The sequence below is a fragment of the Sipha flava genome, unplaced genomic scaffold, assembly GCF_003268045.1.
Source record: "Sipha flava isolate LNK unplaced genomic scaffold, YSA_version1 171_pilon_pilon, whole genome shotgun sequence".
Lineage (NCBI taxonomy): Eukaryota > Metazoa > Arthropoda > Insecta > Hemiptera > Aphididae > Sipha > Sipha flava.
This window is the reverse complement of record NW_020271925.1, coordinates 594,414-618,350: the sequence shown is the minus strand read 5'-3', so window position 1 is coordinate 618,350 and position 23,937 is coordinate 594,414. Positions and strand designations below refer to the sequence as shown.

General features: G+C 39.3%; 2 protein-coding genes across 7 annotated transcripts in view; one reads left to right on the top strand and one right to left on the bottom strand.

Moving 5' to 3' along the window:
- Nucleotides 1-23,937, top strand: part of LOC112680000 — an 81,737-nt gene that overhangs the window by 56,043 nt on the left and 1,757 nt on the right. For 4 of the 6 annotated variants that reach the window (XM_025549963.1, XM_025549965.1, XM_025549962.1 and 1 more), the window contains 15 exons: nucleotides 9,523-9,763; nucleotides 9,901-10,099; nucleotides 10,481-10,697; nucleotides 10,820-11,582; nucleotides 12,078-12,210; nucleotides 12,462-12,734; nucleotides 12,930-13,162; nucleotides 13,277-13,407; nucleotides 13,516-13,608; nucleotides 13,722-13,814; nucleotides 14,170-14,342; nucleotides 22,071-22,209; nucleotides 22,301-22,489; nucleotides 22,948-23,332; nucleotides 23,546-23,634. In XM_025549963.1, the coding sequence (XP_025405748.1) occupies nucleotides 9,523-9,763; nucleotides 9,901-10,099; nucleotides 10,481-10,697; nucleotides 10,820-11,582; nucleotides 12,078-12,210; nucleotides 12,462-12,734; nucleotides 12,930-13,162; nucleotides 13,277-13,407; nucleotides 13,516-13,608; nucleotides 13,722-13,814; nucleotides 14,170-14,342; nucleotides 22,071-22,209; nucleotides 22,301-22,489; nucleotides 22,948-23,332; nucleotides 23,546-23,634 (3,351 nt within the window). The remainder of the gene's footprint in view (nucleotides 1-9,522; nucleotides 9,764-9,900; nucleotides 10,100-10,480; nucleotides 10,698-10,819; nucleotides 11,583-12,077; nucleotides 12,211-12,461; nucleotides 12,735-12,929; nucleotides 13,163-13,276; nucleotides 13,408-13,515; nucleotides 13,609-13,721; nucleotides 13,815-14,169; nucleotides 14,343-22,070; nucleotides 22,210-22,300; nucleotides 22,490-22,947; nucleotides 23,333-23,545; nucleotides 23,635-23,937) is intronic. The other 2 variants (XM_025549966.1, XM_025549968.1) reach the window with 2 other exon arrangements.
- Nucleotides 16,769-17,903, bottom strand: LOC112680001 (outer dense fiber protein 3B-like). Its single transcript, XM_025549969.1, has one exon. The coding sequence runs from the start codon at nucleotides 17,640-17,642 to the stop codon at nucleotides 17,103-17,105; it is 540 nt and encodes a 179-aa protein (XP_025405754.1). The 5' UTR covers nucleotides 17,643-17,903; the 3' UTR covers nucleotides 16,769-17,102.

The following is a 23,937-nucleotide window of genomic DNA, read 5'->3' as shown; positions in this document are numbered from 1 at the left end:
ATACTATATGTCGAAATGAAATAAAATCTTATTCATAGGATTCGGCTATACGTGTATTGTTTGAGTTAAAATAAGTGTAATATAATGTAATATCGATTATTTGTACCGTTTTTCTTCGATCCGTTAACAATATATGGTCAAATAGTTAAGTAAATTACAAAACACGATTTTCGTTTCTTGATAAACATACGTTTTTTACTCTTAAGTTAATAATATGATGTATGTAAAATAAAAACAAAATAAGAGTACGGATGTGGTGTATTAGTACCTACTAATAAAAATAAAATAACTTATGCGCGCACCGCGTGCTGTAAATGGCTTTCACCCATAAGGAATTCAAGTAAAACCCGAGGCGGCGCGTGGGTAGCACAAAAAGACCGTTCGCAGCCACTTGTTAATTAAATACTATTAAAAAAATATACCGATGAGATACTATTAAAAAAAAAAAAAACTCGCGCGCCGATAAAGCCGTTCCTGGGCCACCGCCGGTGATTTCGATCTTGTTTCGGTCGTAAAAGAGAAAATTATGATATTACACTGGATGTGTACGCTCGCGCCGGTCCGCGTTCATGTATATGTGTGTACCAAACGCACGTTGGTGTTAAAAAATATTTGCCACTTATACGAAAAGGCCTACAGTTAACACGTGCCTGCCGGAAACGAGTATAGAGAGAATACGTTGCTCAATAAACGTAATGATTTTTCAATTGATGTCCCGTTGCCGTGTTTTATATACATACATTATCCATGCGGACCGATTTAATATAACAATGATATTGTGCGGGCGGTTCAAGGATGATCCTTTTAAAATTACTCGGTTCGACTATGGCCCCGCGCGCATTTGTTCGCTTTTAATAATGATGATATTTTCCCTTCTCTGATTCTTTTTTGTGTTCGACGTTTTGACAGAGAAAAACAAATTTTTAATTAAAAAAAACCGGTATATCGCGGTTAATCAATACGAAATTGATCTTCGTTATCCATTATTATCCAATCGTTATATGACGCGCGAACGAGATGTACATTAAGCATATTAAACGCGGCACTGCAGCTGCGGGAACGAGTGAATATTTTCCAAAATAAAACATACCCCCAGCAGCTGGCGAACGCGGTGTCGAGCCGAGCAAATGAACAATACTCCGCCGAGATCAGTTCCGATCGAACATAATTATTGTAATATTGTAATGAACAATTACACACAGAAGGTGCTGATGCAGTCAGTTTACAGTATATAAATATAATTTTAATACACTATACAACTACGTGTAACATATATAAAGAGTGCCGAATAATGATTATTTCTCGGGGCTTGGGTTATGCGAGTTGTTTGTTTTTTTCTCCATTTTTTTTTTTTTTTACCTACCCAATGTTCTTATCCGAATCAGTCATAATAACAACAATAATGCGTTATTGATATTTTTGCATGCCTGTATCGAGATCTTCGAAATCCGCGACCAAGAAAAATAAATAATAACAACGCAGTAAGTACCTAAGTATAAATGTTTCTTTGAAAATTCGAGAACAACGGTGGTAGGCGAAAGCCTTAATTTTTTTTTTCGTCGCAATATGTACATGCGGAATGAAATCACAACGCAGAGCGTTTTACGGAAAATCCCTTCATCGTCGTTTTTTCGTTTATTCCGTTTATTCCATTTTTTTTTTTTTTACGACATTCTTGTTAAAGTGTATATTATTATTACGTATACGAGTTATGTGCACACGTATGATATGTGTACGTGTGTGTGTATAATATATGTGTATACATACGCGAGAAGTTTTGGAATTACTTATGCAAAATTATGTAAAACGTAAAATGTCATATTTCGATTATTTACACGTCGAAGTACATTTCCAGTTTACACATGTATTATATAAATATATATATATATATATATATATACGTGTGTACATTTTATAAAGTCAAAGCGCATAATATCGTATACATAAACGTGCGTACATATGTATCCAAAATGCAAATTATCACTTTTGACACATCCGTTTCCCGTAAACGAATTTACGTCGTCGTCGAGGCACTGCTTGTAACCGGGGGTTGAAATTGCTCTTATAATTATATTTTTTCATTTCTATGTATTTGGTGAGTTTTGGTTTTTTATTATATATTTATATTATTATTATTATTATTATTCGAAAACAAACGGAATGCGTACAATATAATAACGTAGGCAGGCACCGACGGCGGGACGCGCGCAAAACTAATATAATAAAAACAGTTACCGCGTGGATTTATAATTTTAATTTATTTCTTTTTTTCTTTTTTGTTTATTTCACCCGATTCCGAATTCCGCGCGCGCGCGTACACGTACATGTAACAATAATGTATACACGCGTACTTATCGTACACATGTACCCGCGAAGCAGTGGTGGAGACTGATTTATATTCTAAATTTCCATTACACGTTCATGGTGTACGAACCTCATGCATTATTGTTATTTTTCCGCGAGAATATCGTCGTTGTCGTCGTTTATTACCCGCTCATCAATAATTTATGACGACGGTAGTCGCAGAAAACGTTTGCAAGCGAAATAACGCTGCTGCTGCTACTAGTTTTCGCACTTAATTCGTTCTATCGTCGTTTTTAATTTTTCTGTTTTACTTTTTATTAAATTTTTTTTTATTTTTTTTTACATATTCTTTATTTTACAACCGCGCGCACACCTCCTCCGGAGTACGACACATTTACCCTCTGCGGCCTTCCTCTTTGCATGTCCTGTCACCCGAGAACGATGGGTCCCGATAATTGGGGGGGGGGGGGCGAGTATAATGACTACAGCGAATAAAATTACCGCGGTCGGCGTCGACTACTCGCGAGCATATAGCCGGGAGAATTCGGCGGCGGCCGGTCGTATGTGAGTTGAATCGAACATCGCGCGTAATATAATATTTATATATCGTCGTACGCGTGCGTGTTGCTTTCGGTTTGGACGAAATCGAAAAATAATTTATAAATATAACGTAATGTATACATATATGTGTGCGTGCGTATAATATGTGTTGAATACACAAACTTGTAATTGTTCGCGGATTTCTTTGTTTCGGGCACCATACGTAGTACAATAACACTCGCATATTATTACTCGATTCCATAATAATAATAATCCCTACGTGCTAAAATTCCGAATTCTCTGCCCGCCCACCGCCAGCGCGATCACATTTTATCGTTATCACTATATACGGTACTGCGGTACGTATACCGTTTCATAGCGAAATCGATTTCGCTATTTGAAATTAAGATTCCCTGACCGACTCGAAACGGAAACGTAGTTCGTCGCGCGATTCGAATCGAAGCCGACGGTACGAAAATCGTACCGCGGTCGTAGAATACCGTGCTGATGATGTGTCACGCGAAAAACCTCCATTGGAAACACGTGCGGCGGTTGGAGCCAAAGCCAAGGGGTGGGCTTCCGAGCAGTTTCCCGTGACCCAGTGATCACTAATCCGTTTTCGATTCGACGAGCAAACGGTTTGAAAGAATACAATTATGATCGAAATACAATTCGAGTTCATCACACACTTGTATATGTATATATGTCGGTGCAACGATAAGAGATACTCGCCATCCCTGGACGTACATTATCCATGTCCCTCGTGCGTGGGAGTAGCTACTTTGAGTGCACGTGTGATTACGGGACGGTAAAAGCTCTCCAACTCTTCACTTGCACGTACAAAAAAAAAAAAAAAATACGTAAGTCTGAATACGTGTGTGTGTGTGTTTGTGTGTATATAGAGTCCAGGTGCATTTGCAACCCCTTCAGAAATATTGTATTCCGGTACACATGCGTTTCGTTTTTCGCCCCGCATATGTGCGCGTATCTAGCAGAAAACGAGAAAAAAGGGTTACTACGAACGAACGTTATGACGAGTGATTTTTATATTATTTAACCATATTATCGGAGGGTAGGTTTTTTATAAAAAGGTCGAAAAGAACAAAAAAAAAAAATGGAAAACCGGTCCCTCGTGTTTCCCTTGCGCGCGTCAGCCTTGTAGACCCTTGCGCGTACACGTTCGTTTTATACCTGCGTACGAGCGGTTTTATTTTTTTTTCCGAGGAAAGGATTAAGGTCGACCGTTTTGTCGTGTCAACTGTTCGTAGTTTTACACGCGGGTAGGTGCGGTGTTGCGCGTGTGTTCGTGTGTGTACGCGCGTTGAAAGAAATTAAAAAATTGTTACAATACAAAATGGCGACTCCGTTACGTAAACAGAAATCGGATACGGGATTAAAAATTTCGCGCGCCGTCACCAAGGGGTAGTGAATTATTTCCGCAACGGGGGCAACCCATGCGCGCAGGAATACGAGTATAATACAAGCGAACGCGCGCGCACGTCAAAACGTTCGGTTTCGGCCGCGGTGCGAACTCCGGTGCGTTTTATGTGAAATCCTTCCGGTGACGATCGAGTGCGCGTCACGGAACCGTGTAAACGGAGAAGAAAAAAAAATAATAAAAATCGTAATATAATGACACGCGATAAACAACGACCGTTCGTTCTACACGACGCACACATATGATATACGAGTATTTTGGTAATACATGTATGATAATAAGACGGCCTCCGCGGGACCAGGTGATAAAAGCGTTGTTGCATTTGTCTCGTCCGAGCCGTCGTTGTTGGACGCGCTCTCCCGACTGCGCATTTCGTTTTAAAAACAACAATCCTACGCAGCAACACGCGCCCGCAATGTGTACCCCCTGTGCACTCGATAAAATATTCGAGTAGAGAAACACGACGAACCGTCGAATGAAACACGAACGGCGTGTACATTACGATGCCGACGGTAATTATTACGACGGGACGGACACTAATGACGATAATGATTTGCCACTTGCTTTTTGAAAACGTATTTTTTTCTCCCCCGATGAACGCTGTCCGATAAATAACTCGTAATAAACGTAACTAATGTGTGTTCACACTGGCCTCATCGTCGTCACCACAGGGTACACCTAAGAGTTTATGTATACGAAAAAAATTACGTGTTAATACAAATGAAAATAAAAACCGTAGATGTGCGTAGATTAAAGTGTGCGACCCATGAAATAAACCAAATGTGTTGTTCTATAAAACTCGAACGCTTTGGCCGGGATACGTTCATAACATGTTCTTGAAATTATCATCGAATTAATGCAGCTCGAAATATTAGCAAACATAACACCGCGCTGCAACCCGTAATAACAAAATAATAATATCGAAACGATGTTATCTATCGCATACACGCGCATATGCTACCGACACGCATACGTCAAATTTATTGTAAAACGAAAACTTCTCCGTCGCTCCTTGGCAACGTTTCTAAATCGTTTCGACATATAATACGCGTCTGTTTACATATTTTTGCAATTTCACGAGGTAAAAAAAAAAAATTATAATAATAAAAACGTTGCGAAATGAAATAATATATTATTTACATATTTATTATACAATAGTCGCGGTACACGTAAAACTATAGTTCGGATCCGGATCATGCGACAACGATCGTATTGCACAATAATATAATATTATAGTATTCTCCGCTGCTACGGTTGGTTTATTATATTTCGCCCACTCACCCCATCCGACCGCCGTCTGTCCGTCTGCCTTCCGTTCTTAGCGTTTTTGCTTAATCGCACGGCCTATAGACCGTGACGCGAGTCGGATGAAATAAAACCGCACGCGAGAAAAACCGACGTAAACGGAAGAGAAAGAGATCCGTATCACCGCGAATAGATTCCGTAATTCGATCATTTCGCGTGCGGGGAAAAAAAGACGAAAAAAAAAAAATAAAAAAAATAAAATATCAAATAATAACACGAATTACAACGGTTTTGGAAATACGTGCAGACTGCGCGGAAAGTAAAAATAAAAGACTTGTACTCGCACAGTTGTCATTAAGGCGAAAACGCGGATAGAGGGCTGAAAAGTCAAAAAGCGAAAGGAATAAAAAAATGAAGTAAAACGTTTTTCCTTGTTGTTTCTGGCATTGAATAGATAACGGAACGAGTCTGCCCATTAATCACGATGAAAAAATATCAAAGATTTCACTGCGAAGACACGAACAAATACCTCCAGTGGCGGTGGCCGCATACATGGATATTTTCTGTTAAAATTCATTTTACCCACATGTTCTTTTTTTAACGGGTTGTACAATGCCGCGTGTATTTGTATAATACCGATAGAAAAATATTATACAGAAAAAATAATAATAATAATAAAATAAAATAAAACGATTTCTTTTATTTCTTTTTTTTCGGTCTTTCTTTCCCACTCACTCTCTCTCTCTCACTCTCTCACTCTCTTACGCACACTCTATCGCCACTAAATCCCGCAGTAGTTCTATACGGAGGAGTCGTGCCCACACCTCTATAAGCGTTTCGGTTTATGCTTCGTCATGACCTCATACGTCTTTAAGACACGTTGCGCGTACAATTCAAATACCATTATCGTGTCTTTTCATCATCATTTTTAAATTTTCTGTAAAAAGGACGTTGGTGGGGAAAAAAACACGGTGTTTAACCCGTGAAATCCGTATACACACGGTAGTAAAAATGGCATTTTTATTTTTATTTTTTTTTTTTTTTTTGTTAAACCATCCCTTTCAAAACGCGTATCCGATGAATTATGGGACGAAATATGTATTTTTTATGTGCGCGCGGGCGTGTGTGCGTGCGCATGTGTGTGTATCGCAGGTGACACCGATACTAAATGGATTTGTGCCCGAGGTAATTTTCACTGCATCCACGGGAAAAATGATACGCGAGAAATTCGGTAGGACGTACACATAAAATGTACATATATATACGTATATGAATGCGTGCGAGTATACGAGATATATTTGTAGTGGTGTGCGGGAGGAAGTGGAAAAATGTAGGGGTGTTAAATCCGTGGCTGGATGTTTACAATAGTAAGCTAAAAAAGAAACCATCCGACAAAATCAAAGCGTGCGCGTACCCCAGATTGTATAATGTATACTATAGGCTACAGAAGATAAAGTTCGACCGCGTGCATGATATCGTGTTTCACTTGTTATAATAATGTATTACGGTAGCCACTGCCGCCGCGGCTGTGTGACACTTGTGCGACAGAACCCCTATAGTACACCCTGCGCACCGGATGTGATGGGTTTTTGATAACCGCCCGGGATTTTCGCAAAAATGGTGGCGGCGTTTGTTTTGTTTTATTTTTTTATTTTTTTATTTTTTTTTTATATGGTGCGCGCACACTAAGAAACGGCGAGTAAGTGAGAAGAACATGAAGAGAAAGAGACGAAGAAAGAGAAACGCAAAACTAAACCGATTTGTATTGAATCAGCTTATAGGTGGAAAGACGAATTTGCTGAATAATCAATTTTAAAGTCGACGTGGTGAGACAAGAGCAGGAAATGTTCAGAAGTCGGGAAAAGAGGAGGCATAAAAAAAAAAGAATAAGAAAAAAGAATTTCCAATAATATCAACAATAATCGGTTACCATGGTGATTGAGTTTTTATGAAATGTCTACGAGGCCTGTGCGTTTAAACTTTTTTTTTTTTGCAGTCGTACAATGGGTACTCGAACAATGGCTAAAAAGTTTAAAGTTCGATAATGTAATAAAAAAAAAAAAAATAAAAATAATAATAAAAAAAAATACCTGGTTTACTCAGAGATCAATAGTTTTCATTAGAACAATAAAACTATGTTCATTATGATATTCTTTCGTTTCTTTTTTTTTTTTAATTTGTGTTGTGTCCCTATTTCTTCCAGATACGATGGCCACCTAAACATGTTTATACCTAATCTGATAAGTTTTCAATTTCGCACACAATATGACAATGGCAAAACAAAACAAAAAAATCCAGGAGGGGTGGAGAATTGTAAACTTTCAATCGGAGACATTGCGACATAACGATAACGAAATATTTCGTTGTGCGAAACAGTATTTTTATATAAATTACAATTCTTCATTAATACACGGGGCATGAGTTCGCATAAAAAAGAACTTTATCTCGATATTGGGTAGCGTAAAATCCTTGGACTCCCATATATCGGCCGAAATATACTGGCCGTAAAGCTAACTTTGTTTATCTTTCCTTGTTTTTTTTTTTAATTTTTTTATTTTGTATTATCCACTAGAATCTTCAAACAGAATCTTTTAAAAATGGTTAAACACACAAGACTAGATAATATTATAATAATAATAATAATAATAATAATATTATTATTATTATTATTATTATTACTATTGCCGTTTATTCCTCTTTCTTACTTATAAAACTATCCGTGTCAAGGGCGGAGCTCAAGACATAATGAATGACTTGCAACTGCCATAGAACATAATAACGCTTTTATATTATATTTTGTACACGTTTAGTCTTTGGGTTTGGTCTAGTTGAGTGTGTTTTGTCCCACGTGATTTCCTTGACGTCACTCTTAATACGTTCCACGGGCCGCAGGAATAAAGCAGAAAAATCAAATACTATTCTTAATTACTTTTTATTTCGAATGATCATTGTTTTAAATCGACGTATTATAATTATTATAATAATTATTATTATTATTACTATTACTTACACAATGTATTGTGATTCCAAGATTCGTGAATACTCAGAGGTGGCGTGCATTAAAAAAAAAAATAATAATAATAACTATTGGATTAGTGATGACTGGGTGTTGTTCTGAATTATTGTTCGATGAATATATTAAAACTTCGCGTTCCTGGGAATTCGAAAAGAGAAAAAAATGTCATGTAATGGTAAAAAATAAAAATAATAATCTTACGAAACCGACAGTAAACTCCTTTAAAAATATAACACAATGTATATGATTCCCTTTTTGATAAATTTCCCTTTTTAAACATCACATGTTTCATTGTATTATTCGCTCTTTTTTTCTTTACGTTTATTTATTTTTTATTTATTTTTTTTTCACAAAAAGACGGTGACCTTTTTTTTCGTCGAAAGGGTTGGTCTCGCAGAGGATTTATTATTTCGTTTCTACACGCACCTGGACCACTGCAAGAGTCTACGTAATTATGGGAAAACAGTCCGGTCTTTCCTTGCGTGTGTCACCCCTTTCGCCCAGCATCGGGTTACGTGTCTGCCACCTTATGTATATATCTTTTTTTTACACAAAAAAAAAAAAATCATTCTGCAACTTTATATTATGTACTGTTATTATATTTTCGTACTACACGCGCGTACGTATACAAAGAAAGGGACACGCTATTTTTTTTTTTTTTTTATGGGGTAAAATAAGGTGACACGGACAGCTCAGGTTACCGGGAACACAATGATTTAACCCTATCCGGTGGCTTCTCGTATTGTCGTTATTGTTTTGTTTTCGCAATATACGGATTCTTTATAAGGAGGATTTGATAAAAATTGCTCGTTTTTCTCATGGCCTCGCTGAGAACCGAACGAGTAACTCGACACCCGTCCCAAAGATGACTTATAAGTCGTGCGTGTTCTTAACACATATAACGTAATATATTATGTATTGGAGTGTTATGTACTATTTTATGTTTCACGGATTCATTTTATATTTTTGTTTTTCGCAGATAACGGAATATCTATACGATCCTTGAGTCCGTTGGCACTGACCACGACCAGATCCGAACCTCAGGCGGCCACCCCATCGTCGATCGTTTCGGCCCTTAACAACGTGACTATGGTACTGCAGGGAGCGTCAACGGGGGGCGGAAGTTCGACCCCGACCAGTAGCGATTATTCGCGTTATGTGAGGAGGTTCAGTAGCTGTCAAGAATGCGGGTCGGCCCGATGTCGAGATCTGAACTACAGGTACGTCATAATAATAAACTATTCGGTTTTGACAGATTGATGATTATCGCATTAAACGACGTCGCGTAAACGCGTGATATATTATTATTATCATCATCGTCATCATTGTAACCGTTCCGTTTGTAATAACGTTTCAGAGAACACTTCCATTGTCTCGACTGCAACTCGAGAGTTTTCGTGAAGAAAGAAGAAATGATTAGACACTTCAAGTGGCACAAAAAGAGGGACGAAAGCTTACAACACGGTTTCATGAGATACTCGCCCAGCGACGACTGTTCCGATAGGTATCAGGGCTGCAGTCACAACCGCAAGCAAACTCATTATCATTGCATACAGGTGAGGTCTTTATTTACCAGTCGTGTATAATTATTTACCAATTGTTGCGACGCGTAGTGCAGCGACAATGATGATGCAAACACGTAAAATAGGATGGTTTTCAGGTAAAGGGGCACAAGTCATTCTTATTTGTTTTGTGATGACTTTCGCAACTTACGGTAAAACGTAGTTTTAACTATTTTTAAATATTCTAAAAAAATCTATAAAAATTAAATTCGAAGAAAATTGAAAACGGATCTGGAAAAAATCTAAAATATTTTACTTTATTAAGTTTTTAGCTTGTCCTGAAAAGTAACTGTTATCGACTGGTATCTTTTTTCCCCTTAAAACTGTTGTCATCGCCATCCGATTGTTCACGCATAACACACGTACATGTTGCAGGGCACGTGCGATAAGGTGTACATCAGTACGTCGGACGTGCAAATGCACGCGAACTACCATCGAAAGGACTCGGCTATTATACAAGAAGGGTTCCAGCGACTCCGAGCCACCGAGGAATGCCGGACGCCGTACTGCGGATTCTACGGACAACGGACCACTCATTTCCATTGCAGACGCGATCACTGCCAGTTCACGTTCAAGAACAAAGCCGACATGGGTGAGTCTCGATGAAGATGCGTTTAAATCGCGCGCGCATTTCAGTAGTCGCTCGGGAATTTTCGTAATATTGATAAATTAACCGTTTTTTTTTTTTCGTTTTTTCCCCCGTGCCGAACGCAGAAAAACACAAAACCTATCACATCAAGGACGAACAGTTGGCCAGGGACGGGTTCAAAAAGTTCATGAAACCGGACCCGTGCGGCTTCTCCAACTGCCGGTTCTCGCAGGTGTGCAATCACATCCACTGCGTGAGGGACGGTTGCAACTACGTGCTGCATTCCAGCGGGCAACTGTTGAGCCATAAGCGGAAGCACGAGCGCAAGGACAGCGAGATAGCGTACAGGAAATTCAAACTGGCCCAACAGGCCGTGATGAACATGACCGGTACCGCGGGCAGCGGTGGGGGTGGCGGGGGCGGGGGCATGAACCCGGGCGACCAGGTAAGTGACGACGAATGGATACCGTGGGACGCGAGACAAGCTCACGCCGCGGCGGATTCGCAGATGAACGAGTTGTCGATATCACCGAGTGGCTCGCTGCAGTTCCTGCACCAGCAAGCCAACTCACTGGCCTCGCTGTCCGCATTGGCCGCGCAGGCCGGCGACGCGGCCAGCTACAGCAACAGCTCCAGCGACGCCGGCGGCCCCATGTCGCCGGTGTCCACCACGCCGCGGGCCGTGTCTAAAACGAGCAGCGGCGGCCAAGGGTTCTTCACGGACAACTCGTCCGCGGCCCCGGACGCCGGGTCACCCGATGACGTGGAGATGTGGCCCAGATACCTGACCCGGTTCAAACCGAACACGTGCACGGGCGGCTCGGGCTGTGTCGTTTATGATTCTGACCATTTCCACTGCAAGGAACCCAACTGCGACGCGCCCATCAAGTACGTTTGACAAAACATAAACAATTTAAAAAAAAAAAAAACGCTCAAATGCTTGCGGTACAATATTATAGTGCGGTAGTTGTAATCCGTAGGACGATTTCATAACGTTAACAGCCACCGTCATGCAATTTATCATCATTTACGATCCGAACGCGTTATCTGCTCTAGCACTTTTCACATATCATAAGATCGGAAAATACGTGTAGAATAAAACAATATAACGAAAGAATTGAATTGATGTTTCGTGGTATCCAACAATTGCAATTTAATTTAAAAAATTAAATACATTTCAACAGACGATCATGTATTTTTGTGATCCGAGGCGTAAATTCGATCGTTTGAAGATTTACGTGGTAGGTGGGTTTAGTCTTGACGCGCCCCACTGGTTCTATATAACTATACGCACTTATGTATTGTAACGTTGTCGTGTTTACTTGTACTGCGTGCGGACGAGGGGAGGACTTTTCTAAACCCGTTTTGCTCTTACCCCGATAGAAGTCAAGAATCCGCGGAGATGCACGCGCGCAACCACGACAATCAGGAGCGAATCAGCGAGAGCTTTTACCCCGGCGGACCTGCGTACTGCCAGGACACGTGCACCAAGGAACAACATTTTCATTGTGTTTTGGTAAGTCTCAAGAACGCGGTGTAAGCCCGGCTATACTTGCTTCGGTATCATTTCGATCATATAATATCTATCCTCTAACATATGTTCCCGCTCCGACCATATCCTCCATATTGCCCAGCGGTTCTTCACGCACACGTAAGTCCCTTTTGGTTTCCGGTTGTTGTTACCCGTTCGTCGTCGAAGATTTGACGTACTACCGTCGACAACGTAGCCGTCTTTTTTTAATCTAACAAGGACTCGTGCACTTCCAGGAAGGATGTTACGAGGCCGTGTTGCCGTCGGAACGGGGCGAACACATCAAGAGCCACGACATCCCTTACGGTCAGTACAACTCGTTGGACGCTTTGTTCAGGAGGAAGCGTGGCCGGCCGCCGAAGAACCGTGTGATCGAGGTGTGGAACGACTACGCCGGCGGGTCCACAGGCGATTCTCCGCAAGCGATATTCACTAGTTTCAAGTTGCCCAAACCATCGCAATCGGGACAACAGTCGGAAGAAGCGGAAGTCCCGACTCAGACCACACTGGTAAAACTCGCGACTTCGCATTTCTATTGATACATGTATACCGTACTCGCCCATATATCTACTATCCGTAGTACCGAGCCGCATCAATTCTACGCGTATTCTTTTTATCTCGTGATAACTGCGCGGGCATTACGACAAATACAACAATTATGTATATTCGTACGTACACTGTAACATGGTTTTGCGTGATTTCAGGAACAACATTGTTTCGAAGAGTACCGTTACGGGTGTCCGGACAATCTTTGTAAGTACACCAGCGAAGGTGTCGCGTTGCATTATCATTGCCGTCGACCCAGGTGCTTTTTCGCCACCGACAACGACGAACAACTGCAAGCACACTCGACGCATTTCCACGACAACGTGACCATCATGGAGGGATTTTTGTTCTTCGACAGCTCGGTCGACTGTCGGTTGGAGACGTGCGCAAAGTGAGTGGAAAACCAAACGACATTTACTATTCTATTGTTGTGTATCCGCTCCCTCTTTATACATGTATAACCGAAGGACAATCGTTATTTTATGTTCCGTTTCGATTTCCACAGCAATACGATCAACAAACATTTTCATTGCGTGAGAGCGGGATGCGGTTTCTCGTTCACTAGATACACGCAAATGGCTCAACATTTGTTACAGCATCAAGCCACCGCCGGCCTACAAATTACTGATAAATTAGGTAACGATCCGCTAAATATTAAATCGCGTGTTACAAATCGAATATTAAAAAAGAAAAAAAAGAAAAAAAACTAATCAAATATTAATTATTATTTCATCGGTTTTTTAGAAACTCAAATCAAAGAAGAGATCATGTCTCCGACCAGGCCCCAAACCACACCTTCACCATCCGATTCAGCTACGAGCCAACGGTCTACAACGGGTAAGTGTTTTTACTATTGAAATTTAAATTTTTATTCGATTTTATTTTTTAAACAAAATAACTAAGCGTAGTATTTTTTTGTCTTGATTGTGTTTTTTCTGTCTTGTTTTAAGTGGTGAAGGCTTCGGGCACTTTCTACCCTATGAGCGGCCTATCGAACGCTAAGAGTTCCTCTCCAAATTTTTCAGACCCTGCAACCCTGACAGGTGGGTCATGCAGAAATGATAAATTATTTTAGTCGTAATTGTATGTTTGTACATATACACGTATATATCTATAAATAAACACGTATACCTAAATTATGTGTACATTATTATCTTCGCTTTTTCTGGTGTATTTGATCAAGACTGTAAGCAAACGATTTATTATTTTCACGTACTAAATAAGTCAAAAGACTTAATACACATACACAGTTCTTTGTAGTTAATCATTTGCATTATTTTATGGTGATTATGTATAAAATAAGATGAAATAAGATCGGGTATACATAATTTAAGCCGTATATTATTAAAAGTTAATACAATTAGGTGTTTTATTTTTATTTTTATTTTTTCAATGTAGATAAACCGAAAACGGATCCCAGTTTGAGTATCGAACCAGTCGTTACCATACAAGTCTTACCAGAATGGATGAGTTTAGAGCGACATGAGAAATACGGACCCGAGCTACCGTGCAGTCGCGCCTTCTGTAAACTTAAGCGGAAAGAACACTATCACTGTAATGCATGCAATCAGGTAAATAGAAAAAAATTATATTATCTTTGATTTTCGTTGTTTAAAAAATCAAATTTAAATAAATAAAATAGTTTTGTAGTCAATCAGTACTTTATACTTAAATGAATAAATACTAAATATTTCTGAGCGTATAAAAAATTTATTAAAAATAATTTTGAATAATTTTTATATATGTAAATATTTACGACCGGGATTATTAAAAAATCATCATAAGCTAGAAAATACACTAAATATAAAAATAAATTGAAATACAAGTGAACATTGTTTACATTTTTATTTCGAAGAATATTTAGTTTAGTAAAATTAATCGCTATTTTTTCTTTTTTTTTTTTTTTGTAAATGAGTTAATATATAAGTATTATAAAAATGTTATGAGAAATTCCTTGGTTATTTAAAAATATGGAATGAGAATATGATTTCTAAAATTTTATTATTAAATTTATTTTTCTTAATTACCGTATATTTACAATTTTTCCAATACAGAATTATCATATGAAATTGGACATAAATGAAGACATAAATATTATTAAATAATCATAATAATGTCTACGTAAATTCTGTATCGGAAGAATTGTATATATATTACGGGCAATATGGAACATCGGGCGAGTACACATTGCTTGGGCAATTCGGTCCGGCCAATATATTGTTGTCCGATTGTATTGCATAGATATAATTTTTTTTCAATGTGATGTGGGAAACAAAAGAAATGACTTAGAATAATATTAATAATGAGTAAGAAATATTATACTGATATTTTATAGGTATTTATAATTATTGAAGCTTTGAATAAATATAAATAACTATTAAACTTATACTCGTAATGATATACTGTAAAATATTTTACTAATAATTTCTTATAATTTTATTGTAATACAGAACAAAATAACCTATAAAATATCAGTATAATATTTTTTACTCACTATTTATATTATTCTAAGTTATTTATTTTGTTTCCTGTATCACACTGAAAAAAATTATATTTATGCAATACAATCAGACAACAATATATTGGTAGGACCAAATTACACCCAAGCAATGTGTACATTGATTAATATTCCATAATGCCTATAATATAACCTGTAATATATATAAAATTCTTCCAAAACAGAATTTACGTAAACATTATTTTAATTATTTAGTAATATTTATGTTTTCATTTATGTTCAATCTCATATGGTATTCCTGTATTAGAAGAATTTTATATACTCATAAAGAAATCAAGTAAAATAAATTTTATAATAAAATGTTAGAAATCATTTTTTTTTATTTTTAATATCTTTCGGAATGTTATAAATAACCCAGAAATTTCTAATAAACATTATTTCTAATTTCAACTTATACCTCTAATATTCTATCTCTAACCTCTAATAATTTCTCTACTTGGTTACTAAGCTACATTTTTTTATAATATGCAAATAATTTTCATTTGTATTTTAAATCATTATACATGATGCGATAGAGCTAACAAGGTTTGATGGGCTATAAAAAACAAACAGTAATAATTGGAGAAAACCATTTTTTTTATTAAACTTATTTTTTGAAAACGTATTTTCAAAATAGTAGTCATTAGCATTATTGAAGACAATTTTTGAAGTTCACTAATGGTTTTCGGAACGTTTCGATTGGTATGGTCACGATTTCCTTTGTGATTTATTTATAAGTCTTCTATGGTATGGAGTCGATGTATAAAAACCTTATCTTAAAAGTAGTCTCAAAAGAAATAAATACGCATAATTAAATCAAAGAAACGTGCTAGGTAGCCTATGTCACCACTAGAGAGAATAACCGACCAGGGAACAATTTTCCCCTGATTTAAGAATGTGTATTTTCCTTCTGAGGATACATTCATGACAATATTTTTAAACATCACATCCATCCCTACTGATTTTTATTAATAAAAAAAATTGAAAGTTAAAAAAAAGGATTCTATCAATTTTACCGTTTTTTTTTTTTATAGCCTCTCAACACTCGTCAGTCGGCTCCGCCGCACCCTATTATATAATTTTACTCAATGTAATCGTTTATATTTTATACTTTATGATGGATTTTATAAATCAATATCGGCCGTAAATATTTACACGTACAATAATTATTTATATACTCCGCACAGGCATTAATTTCCATCAAATCTAACACGTATCTAATCTCTGTTATCATTTTTTCACATCGTCACCACATATAATTAGTGGTACAAATTTATCGGGACGGCGCATGCCGAACGAGTACTTCGGACTTCTTTTATACTTGTAGTCGGGCGAAGGTTTGTACGCCTGTGGGCCCGGTGCTTGACTTTTGTACTCGTTGGCTACCAGTGGGTCTTCGAATTTCTTGGCCAAAGTGTATCTCGGCGATCTATTCAGATACTTACTGGTCGGTACCGGCTTGTACACGGCCGGTCCGGGCGAATCGGGGTCATTCACGACTTCGATTTTCTTAGCAAGCGAGACGGCCTTGCCTGATAAAGTCGATTTCAGCTTATACTGGTTCGGTCCGGGCTGCTCGGCTTTCTATGCAAATACGTGAATTTTTTACATATAATATATTACGTGCTGTGTGTAAGGAAAGGTTAGAATTTTTTGAAGGTTAAAACAGACAATTTTAATAGAAATTCAAAATTCAAAAGTTTTGAAAAAACTTTTCCTATGCCGATTAAGGGATGAATACACGACGAGTTTGATAAAGCTTACTCGCGGATCTCTTATGTGTCTGCTATAAAGTTGCACTGAAGGAAAAAAAAATCTAATAAAAGAATAATATTTACATCGAGAAAACGCAGTGCTGGGACGTGCACCCCGAACACAATATAATCCGTTTGCAGCTAGTGTTTAGCCATTTAGTGACTACCCGTTTATAATTCTCATTGTCTATACGGTATATATAAACGGAAAAGCGATGAAAACGGGGCTCGCAGCGACTTACGGAATCCAAACGGGGGAGCGGCAACAGTATTTTAGGTTTGGCTCGAGATCGCATGTTTTGGACCATATAAGCCGCCGGTCCCGGACTCGCTTCGTCCGGGATCTCGGGCAGGTTCAGGCCCATGTAGAACTTGGGCACGGCCTGCTTGCCGTGGCACGTGAGCCTTTCTAGGTTGTACTTCGGCCCCGGGCTCTCGGTCGCGTCGTCCACCTTCAGCACCTGCTTGAACGTGTACGCCGGGCCTTTAGCGATGTTCGGCATCCGGTTCTGCCAGCCGACCGTGGTCTTGATGCCGTACGCCGCTGGCCCCGGGCCCGTAGCATCCCTGCCGAACTCGAACGCTTTCGGGTCCATCTTGGTTGAGCAGTACTTCTTCATGATTACCTGCGGATGTGTTGAGCGCGTAAGAACCGGGAGCGCGTCTGTTTGACGGTGGAGGAGCAGCAGCAGTACTACTTTTGACGGATGCGCCCTCGACTCGATTGTCGGTCCGAAAACGGGAGAACGATACGTGGTCGCCGATGCTGTGCGGGGATGGATGAATCGTGGTTTCGTTCGACTGCAACACGCGATGATTTTTAATCAACCGTTGCGTGGTCACGTCGTCGTGGAAACGGAACGTTGAAAACCCTCGTGACGGCCGCGTGTGTTTGCTGCGCTCGCGGTCAGCACAGTATCGCGCGTTGTAAGCGTCGTACCGTAACGGTGACAACGATCAATCGATCTTGACGGTACGACGGACTTGTCGCGAACGACGTGCTTGTTTCGATATTGATTTCGATTCAATCAATTTTCCGTGTGCACAACCTACGCCTCGCGACCGGCGACCGTAACGCAATAGCAAAGCGTATCTTCTCTCTGTACATCAAGTTCGGACTCGAGCACCTACCGGTGACCGATGCGAATATTGCGCACGAAGACGGTGGTGGACAAGACGAAATCGGAAACGCATTAACTGTTTGTTTCGAGTTCTTTCGATTACGTGTGGAAATCGGCACGACTCGGACTCGGAAATTTCCGTCCGTAAAATCTGTATATGTACGTGTATAGGTGTTACACGGACGCCCATTAAACGGTTTCGATTCTAATCAATTTAAGTACACATTTCACACTATCAACTCCCTGCTGATTAAAATTGATGATGGCGTGAAAAAAAACCCTCAATATTTGTAAAGAAACGAAGGGTATCCAGTTACGTGTCTTGAATTTCGCATCAACAACTTCGTTAACAATAACGAAAATAACAATCTCGTGAGAATTTCAAGCACATTAAAAAAAAAAAAACTTTTTCTACAAAAAATTGTTTTTTAAGGAAATAAAAGAAGGAAAAAATCATTTTTTAAAAGAAACGAGTAGTTTTAATCGATCGCGAATCGCTTCCGAAAAAATGATTAATGATGCGACGACAAAAGGAATGGAAAAAAAACGCACCCGGCTCTCTTTTTATTATTATTATTATGCTCACCACGCGGCTCCGAGAAAATCGATAATCGATCAGCATCAATGTCATCGGTTTCCGCATTCACCCCTTTTGCCGGGTTTTATTATTATTATTTCTTCTTTCGTTTTTTTTTTTTATTTTTCCGGCCACGTACAAGTTGCAATAATTATTATTACCGTCGAATCCGGGGAAAACGTTCGGGGCGCAAACTTGTTTTTGAACATATGCAATCAAGTGACATGCGTAACGAAAGAGTTAAATGATTGACGACGACGACGATGGCGTATGTGCGCGTAAACAGCAGGAACACGCAGCAGCATTAGCACGCACACACCGTGTATAGCGGTTTTTTTTTTATCCTGCGCACCACACGTTCCTTTTCCGGGTGTTAATTTTTTCGGAAATAAAAAACGATTAAAAACGAGTGTTGCCCCTTTAAACGAGCGTTCATCTCGCCATAATGATTTCCTCCGCTCGGACCGTTTTCCCATGGTTCGTCACGCATTACGATTTCTAACGGCCGGGCAACAAGTCGGGCAGCCGGTTCACTATCTGAGACTACAAACTTTTGCGTGGAACGCAAATACGTCCATAAACGCGAATAATAATATCAATAATAATAGCGATTCCGGGATATATTATAATAGTATAACGAAAATTGTTTCCGATCGTTTTTCAAATATGTGCACAACTGCATCGATAAATTCCGATTGTTAATACTCATTATTTATTATTTTTATTGTTGTTACTCGTATGTACGCGTGTGATGACGTTCGAACAGGAACGCCCGTGCAATTTAATTTTTAATAAACGACTCGGTGGTCGCCATTTCAACGTAACATCCGTTAAAAAACCGGTCGTCTATTTTTTACTTTATCATTAGAATACCGTTCGCGTCAGCACTGCACTCCGCGGACACAGTTGCGATGTGTTTAAGAAATATAGTTGGATATTTTAATCAATTTTCGAGCAGATAGGACGAGTTTCGCAACACAAACGGCTTAAAGTCAATATGCCATCGTAAAAATGCATTCCGAATTCATAATCGAATAAGGAAAAAAAACCTACACGGTTATTCTTTTTCTTATTCAATTCTTATTTCTATATAATTTCATCGAAAAAACACATTTTCCTTTGAATACGTGAATTCTCTACCGGCGCTAAGAAAGCCATAACAATGCGATACAATTATTTACTGTGGTGTTGTTTTATTATTATATGTATTCGTTGACAGAGCAAAGTGTCAAAAATAATTGAAAAAAACTCAATGCGTGTCCGACCGCTATTGTAGAGATGATGTCTTAACAATAGATAAATGTGGGAAATATGATCAAAAATTATTAAATAGTTACGATTTATAATTTTTTATCGCAATTATTACTTTCGGATTTTTATTGATTCACGTTGTATATCGAAAGTAATAATAAATTTATGCAAGTGCATCGTATAATATTAAATAATAAAACTATAAATTATTTTTTAAATAACAGATAATATTATGCCAATTTAACCTTCGATTTTTTTTTTGTTTTTTTCTTTCGCGCCGACCACTTCACAATAACAATAACTATGCGTATAAGTCGTATATTGGGCGTATTGTTTACGAGTGTGTGTGTTTGCGCAGAATCGTCCATTTTCGTAAGCTAGTGGCTTTCCGACGTTGTGCAATGCACGAACATAGATGATTAATCGATATAAACCTTTATCGAGAGAGGGACACGTTTTTTCTAGTCATTGCCGCGGGATGAATGTTTTACGGGAAAAGACGCTTGCGCGCCATACCTAAATGTAACACGCATGTAATGTATTAATATTGGATATGATATCTGTCGCGTGAAACTGCTCGGAAAAATGTGCGCACTGAAGTATAAAGGGATACTTTTTATCCGCGAACGCGCCGATACGTGTCCCGCTACCTACGAAGCGTTCGAAAACGCTTTTTTTTTCAACCGTAAAAAGCCGTTATCGTCTCCCGGAATCCGTTCTACCCGAATGCAGCTGGTTTGTTTCCATTTACAGACTGATGCCGCGGCAATCATACCAGTCGGTCAGGATTTCGAGAGGACTTGGTGAAAAAATAAAAAACCAACAATACGACTCCGGGCGATCGCGAATTCGAGATGAGTTTGTTTGCATCGCGCGTTTGTTACGTCCGCGTGTAGTTAATTACGGAAACTTCGAGTATTATGACGTGCTGTGTTCGATGTATTGTGTGAGTCTATGTTATGGCAGAAAAACAGACGCACGGACGAAAAAAAAAACGACAAATCGACGATAACGTAGTACAATGTTACCGCGTTCATAACGAACACCAATTATATATGTATTATTGCATATTTTGTAACCGTTCTGCAACGTGCACACCCTTATTCGTAGCGTTCGCCGTTATATTAATTCGTATTGTAATCGTTTAAATGACATTTCGTGACCAAAGTATTGGTATCCGAAACCTAACCGAAGTGCTCACACGTTCGGAACGCCAAGAAACACGCCCACTCTTACCCCGTGGCAGATTTAAATAAACAATTTTTTTAATTAAAGCCATTCGTGTACACACGGGATACTTGTATGTATCGCTATTACTATTGTAATGTATTCTTGTACAAAACTATTTAAATTAATTGCCGTGATAACGCACGCGCGCGCGCTAGTGTTCAATTAGCGTGCAAAAAAAATTGGAAAACGTGGGCGATCCCCGTAGAAAGAGAAGACCCGCTTTTGCGGTTTAACACATTGAAATTTAATTTAAAAACAATTTCGAGTCTTCTGCAGAGCTCACCGCGTCGTCGCATCACGCGTGTACCCGTGTGCTCCCACGGTACATTTGTACAGGGCGTATATTAGTAGTATGTATTTGTATATTCTGAGTTCATTTTTATAGGAGATTTAAAATATTTGACCGATAGACACACGGTAAATTTTTTTTAGTTACCGTGTAAAAATGCACACTATATATTTTAATAATACGGTGGTTGTTACGTTCGTGTATTATTATGCAGTCTATTTGAATGTTAAATCGAAATGTGAAAAATATATGTGAAAATTATTTTAGTAAAATAAAAAATGTGTAAAAAATATTTAATATACATTTTTACACGGTAACTAAAAAAAATTTACCTTGTGTCTGTCGATCAAATATTTTGAATCTCCCTGTAAAAATGGACTCAAAACATACCAACACATACTACTTATATTTATACTCTCTATCACCTTCATCACTTCCATATACAACCGAAGTCCGTCTCCATAATCGTACAATAACGTACACGCGGACATTTTATTTTATACTTTGAATTCCAGATATTCTAACGTTATGGTAATTGGTAATAAAATGTATTTATTTATTGTTTTCCATTTATTTCCAGGCTTTCTCGGAAGTGGACAAGCTCAAGCCGCACATCATCAAACACACGCCCGGCGCCATACCGTCGTTTATGCAAAAATCCGAAAACATCAACAACAACAACAACGACGATACCGAAGAGATCGTACAACATCCGCCGGGTATGAATTTTAACGTCTAAATTCAGTCATAAACGTTTTAGGTTGGCGTTTTTGTGCAATAGTATAATATTTTCTCGTGTCATACTTGCAGCCCTGACCATGATGCCGATCACTGGCGATAACAATCCGGCTGGACTGCCGCACTCGCCTTACCCGCCAGGATTCGGTGCCGCTATGGCAGCCATAGCAGCCAACCAGCAGTTCGCGTCTCTGATGACATCCCAAGGATTGCCTTTCATGCCACACGCCGCAATCCAAGCCATGTACTCGTCGCCGACCAGTAAGTATTTCGTTACGAATTACAACACGTCATAACGGCATACACCTTCGATAGTAAACGGTGACTCGAAAAGATACTCACATTTCAAAGCTTTTTACGTGGTCAATTTCAACCGACACGATTCCTATGCTTCTATAGCGGTACGTGCTACTGCGTTACAACCTTGCAAAAATGTACTGTACGCATAGATCTGCAACATGATTTCATATAGAAACTGATCGTGCATAATACGGGCGGTTTTTCGCGTCCGTTCGAAACGTTTATTGCGCACCATTTCCGAACGAAGGAAATCTCCTATTTCCGATTTTTCCGATCTCCCCTTCCCCCTCTTACACCACTCACGCGGCCAGTGGAGATGTTCTTATCGCTACATTCCTAAGAATTACGTGTTTATTCGAGCAGATATATTTTATATAAATAATTATAATAATAATAACTTTGGCCTTTTCCGCGTACAGGTATGATGTTCGCACCACCGCCCGGCTTCAACCACCACCAGACCATGTTGTCCAACAACGGGCTGCTGAACCGGGCCGGCGAGGCGGCGGCGGCGGGCAACGACGCGATGTCCGCCGCGGCGCCGCACCACAACCGGCCAGGATCGCCGTCGTCGCGGGACATGAGCCCAGAGATGCGGAAGGCCCGCGTCCAGAACTCCATGCGCATACTCAAGGACGAACCCGTGCCCGAGGGATACCTTCGGTTCCGGTTCAACGAGGACTGCCACTACACGCACTGCGGCTACAGGGAACACCAGACCCATTTCCATTGTATGCGTCAGGACTGCGGTTACAGTTTCTGCGACAAGACCCGATTCGTACAGCACACGGCCAGACACGAAAGGTAATGACGGTCATTGCTATAAGTTTTCTACCCGCACAAAGACCGACTACAAATGATCCTTGATCACCACATCGTATCCTATTCAATCTCCGCTGTCATCGTCCTCGTTCGTTCCACCGTGCCTTCCCATTCAAATATCATCATCCTTTTCTCGTCTTCAAATATTATTGTACGTTATTGTTAATACTGTTTGTTTTCCCTCCTCGTATACAGACTCGACACATTGATGGGAGGCGACTTCCAGCAGTACAGGGCTAACGTTTCTTGCGGACGCGCCGATTGCGCTTACACTTCCGCCATAAGTGAGTACACTTACTACACATTAATACAAATGATTTATACGCGAGTCGTATCTTCATATTACACATGACATCTCAGACAAATGCACGCGATACCTGCCAGCGAACCGCAATTTAACGGTTTTTTGTTCGTCCTTTACCTCAATAAATAAATATCAAAGCCTCGTGGAACCAAAACAGTGTATTTTTGGTGCCACTTTTGATTTTATTGTTTACTCATTCAAAATATCGATCGCGTACCCATTCACGGTTTCATCGACGATTTTGTTGCCGTGTTGGGCGGAACATATTTCGGTTATCAATGAA

Bases quoted from the DNA above. Each gene is read 5' to 3' on its own strand.
- LOC112680001 (XM_025549969.1), bottom strand. From the start codon at position 17,642: ATGAAGAAGTACTGCTCAACCAAGATGGACCCGAAAGCGTTCGAGTTC.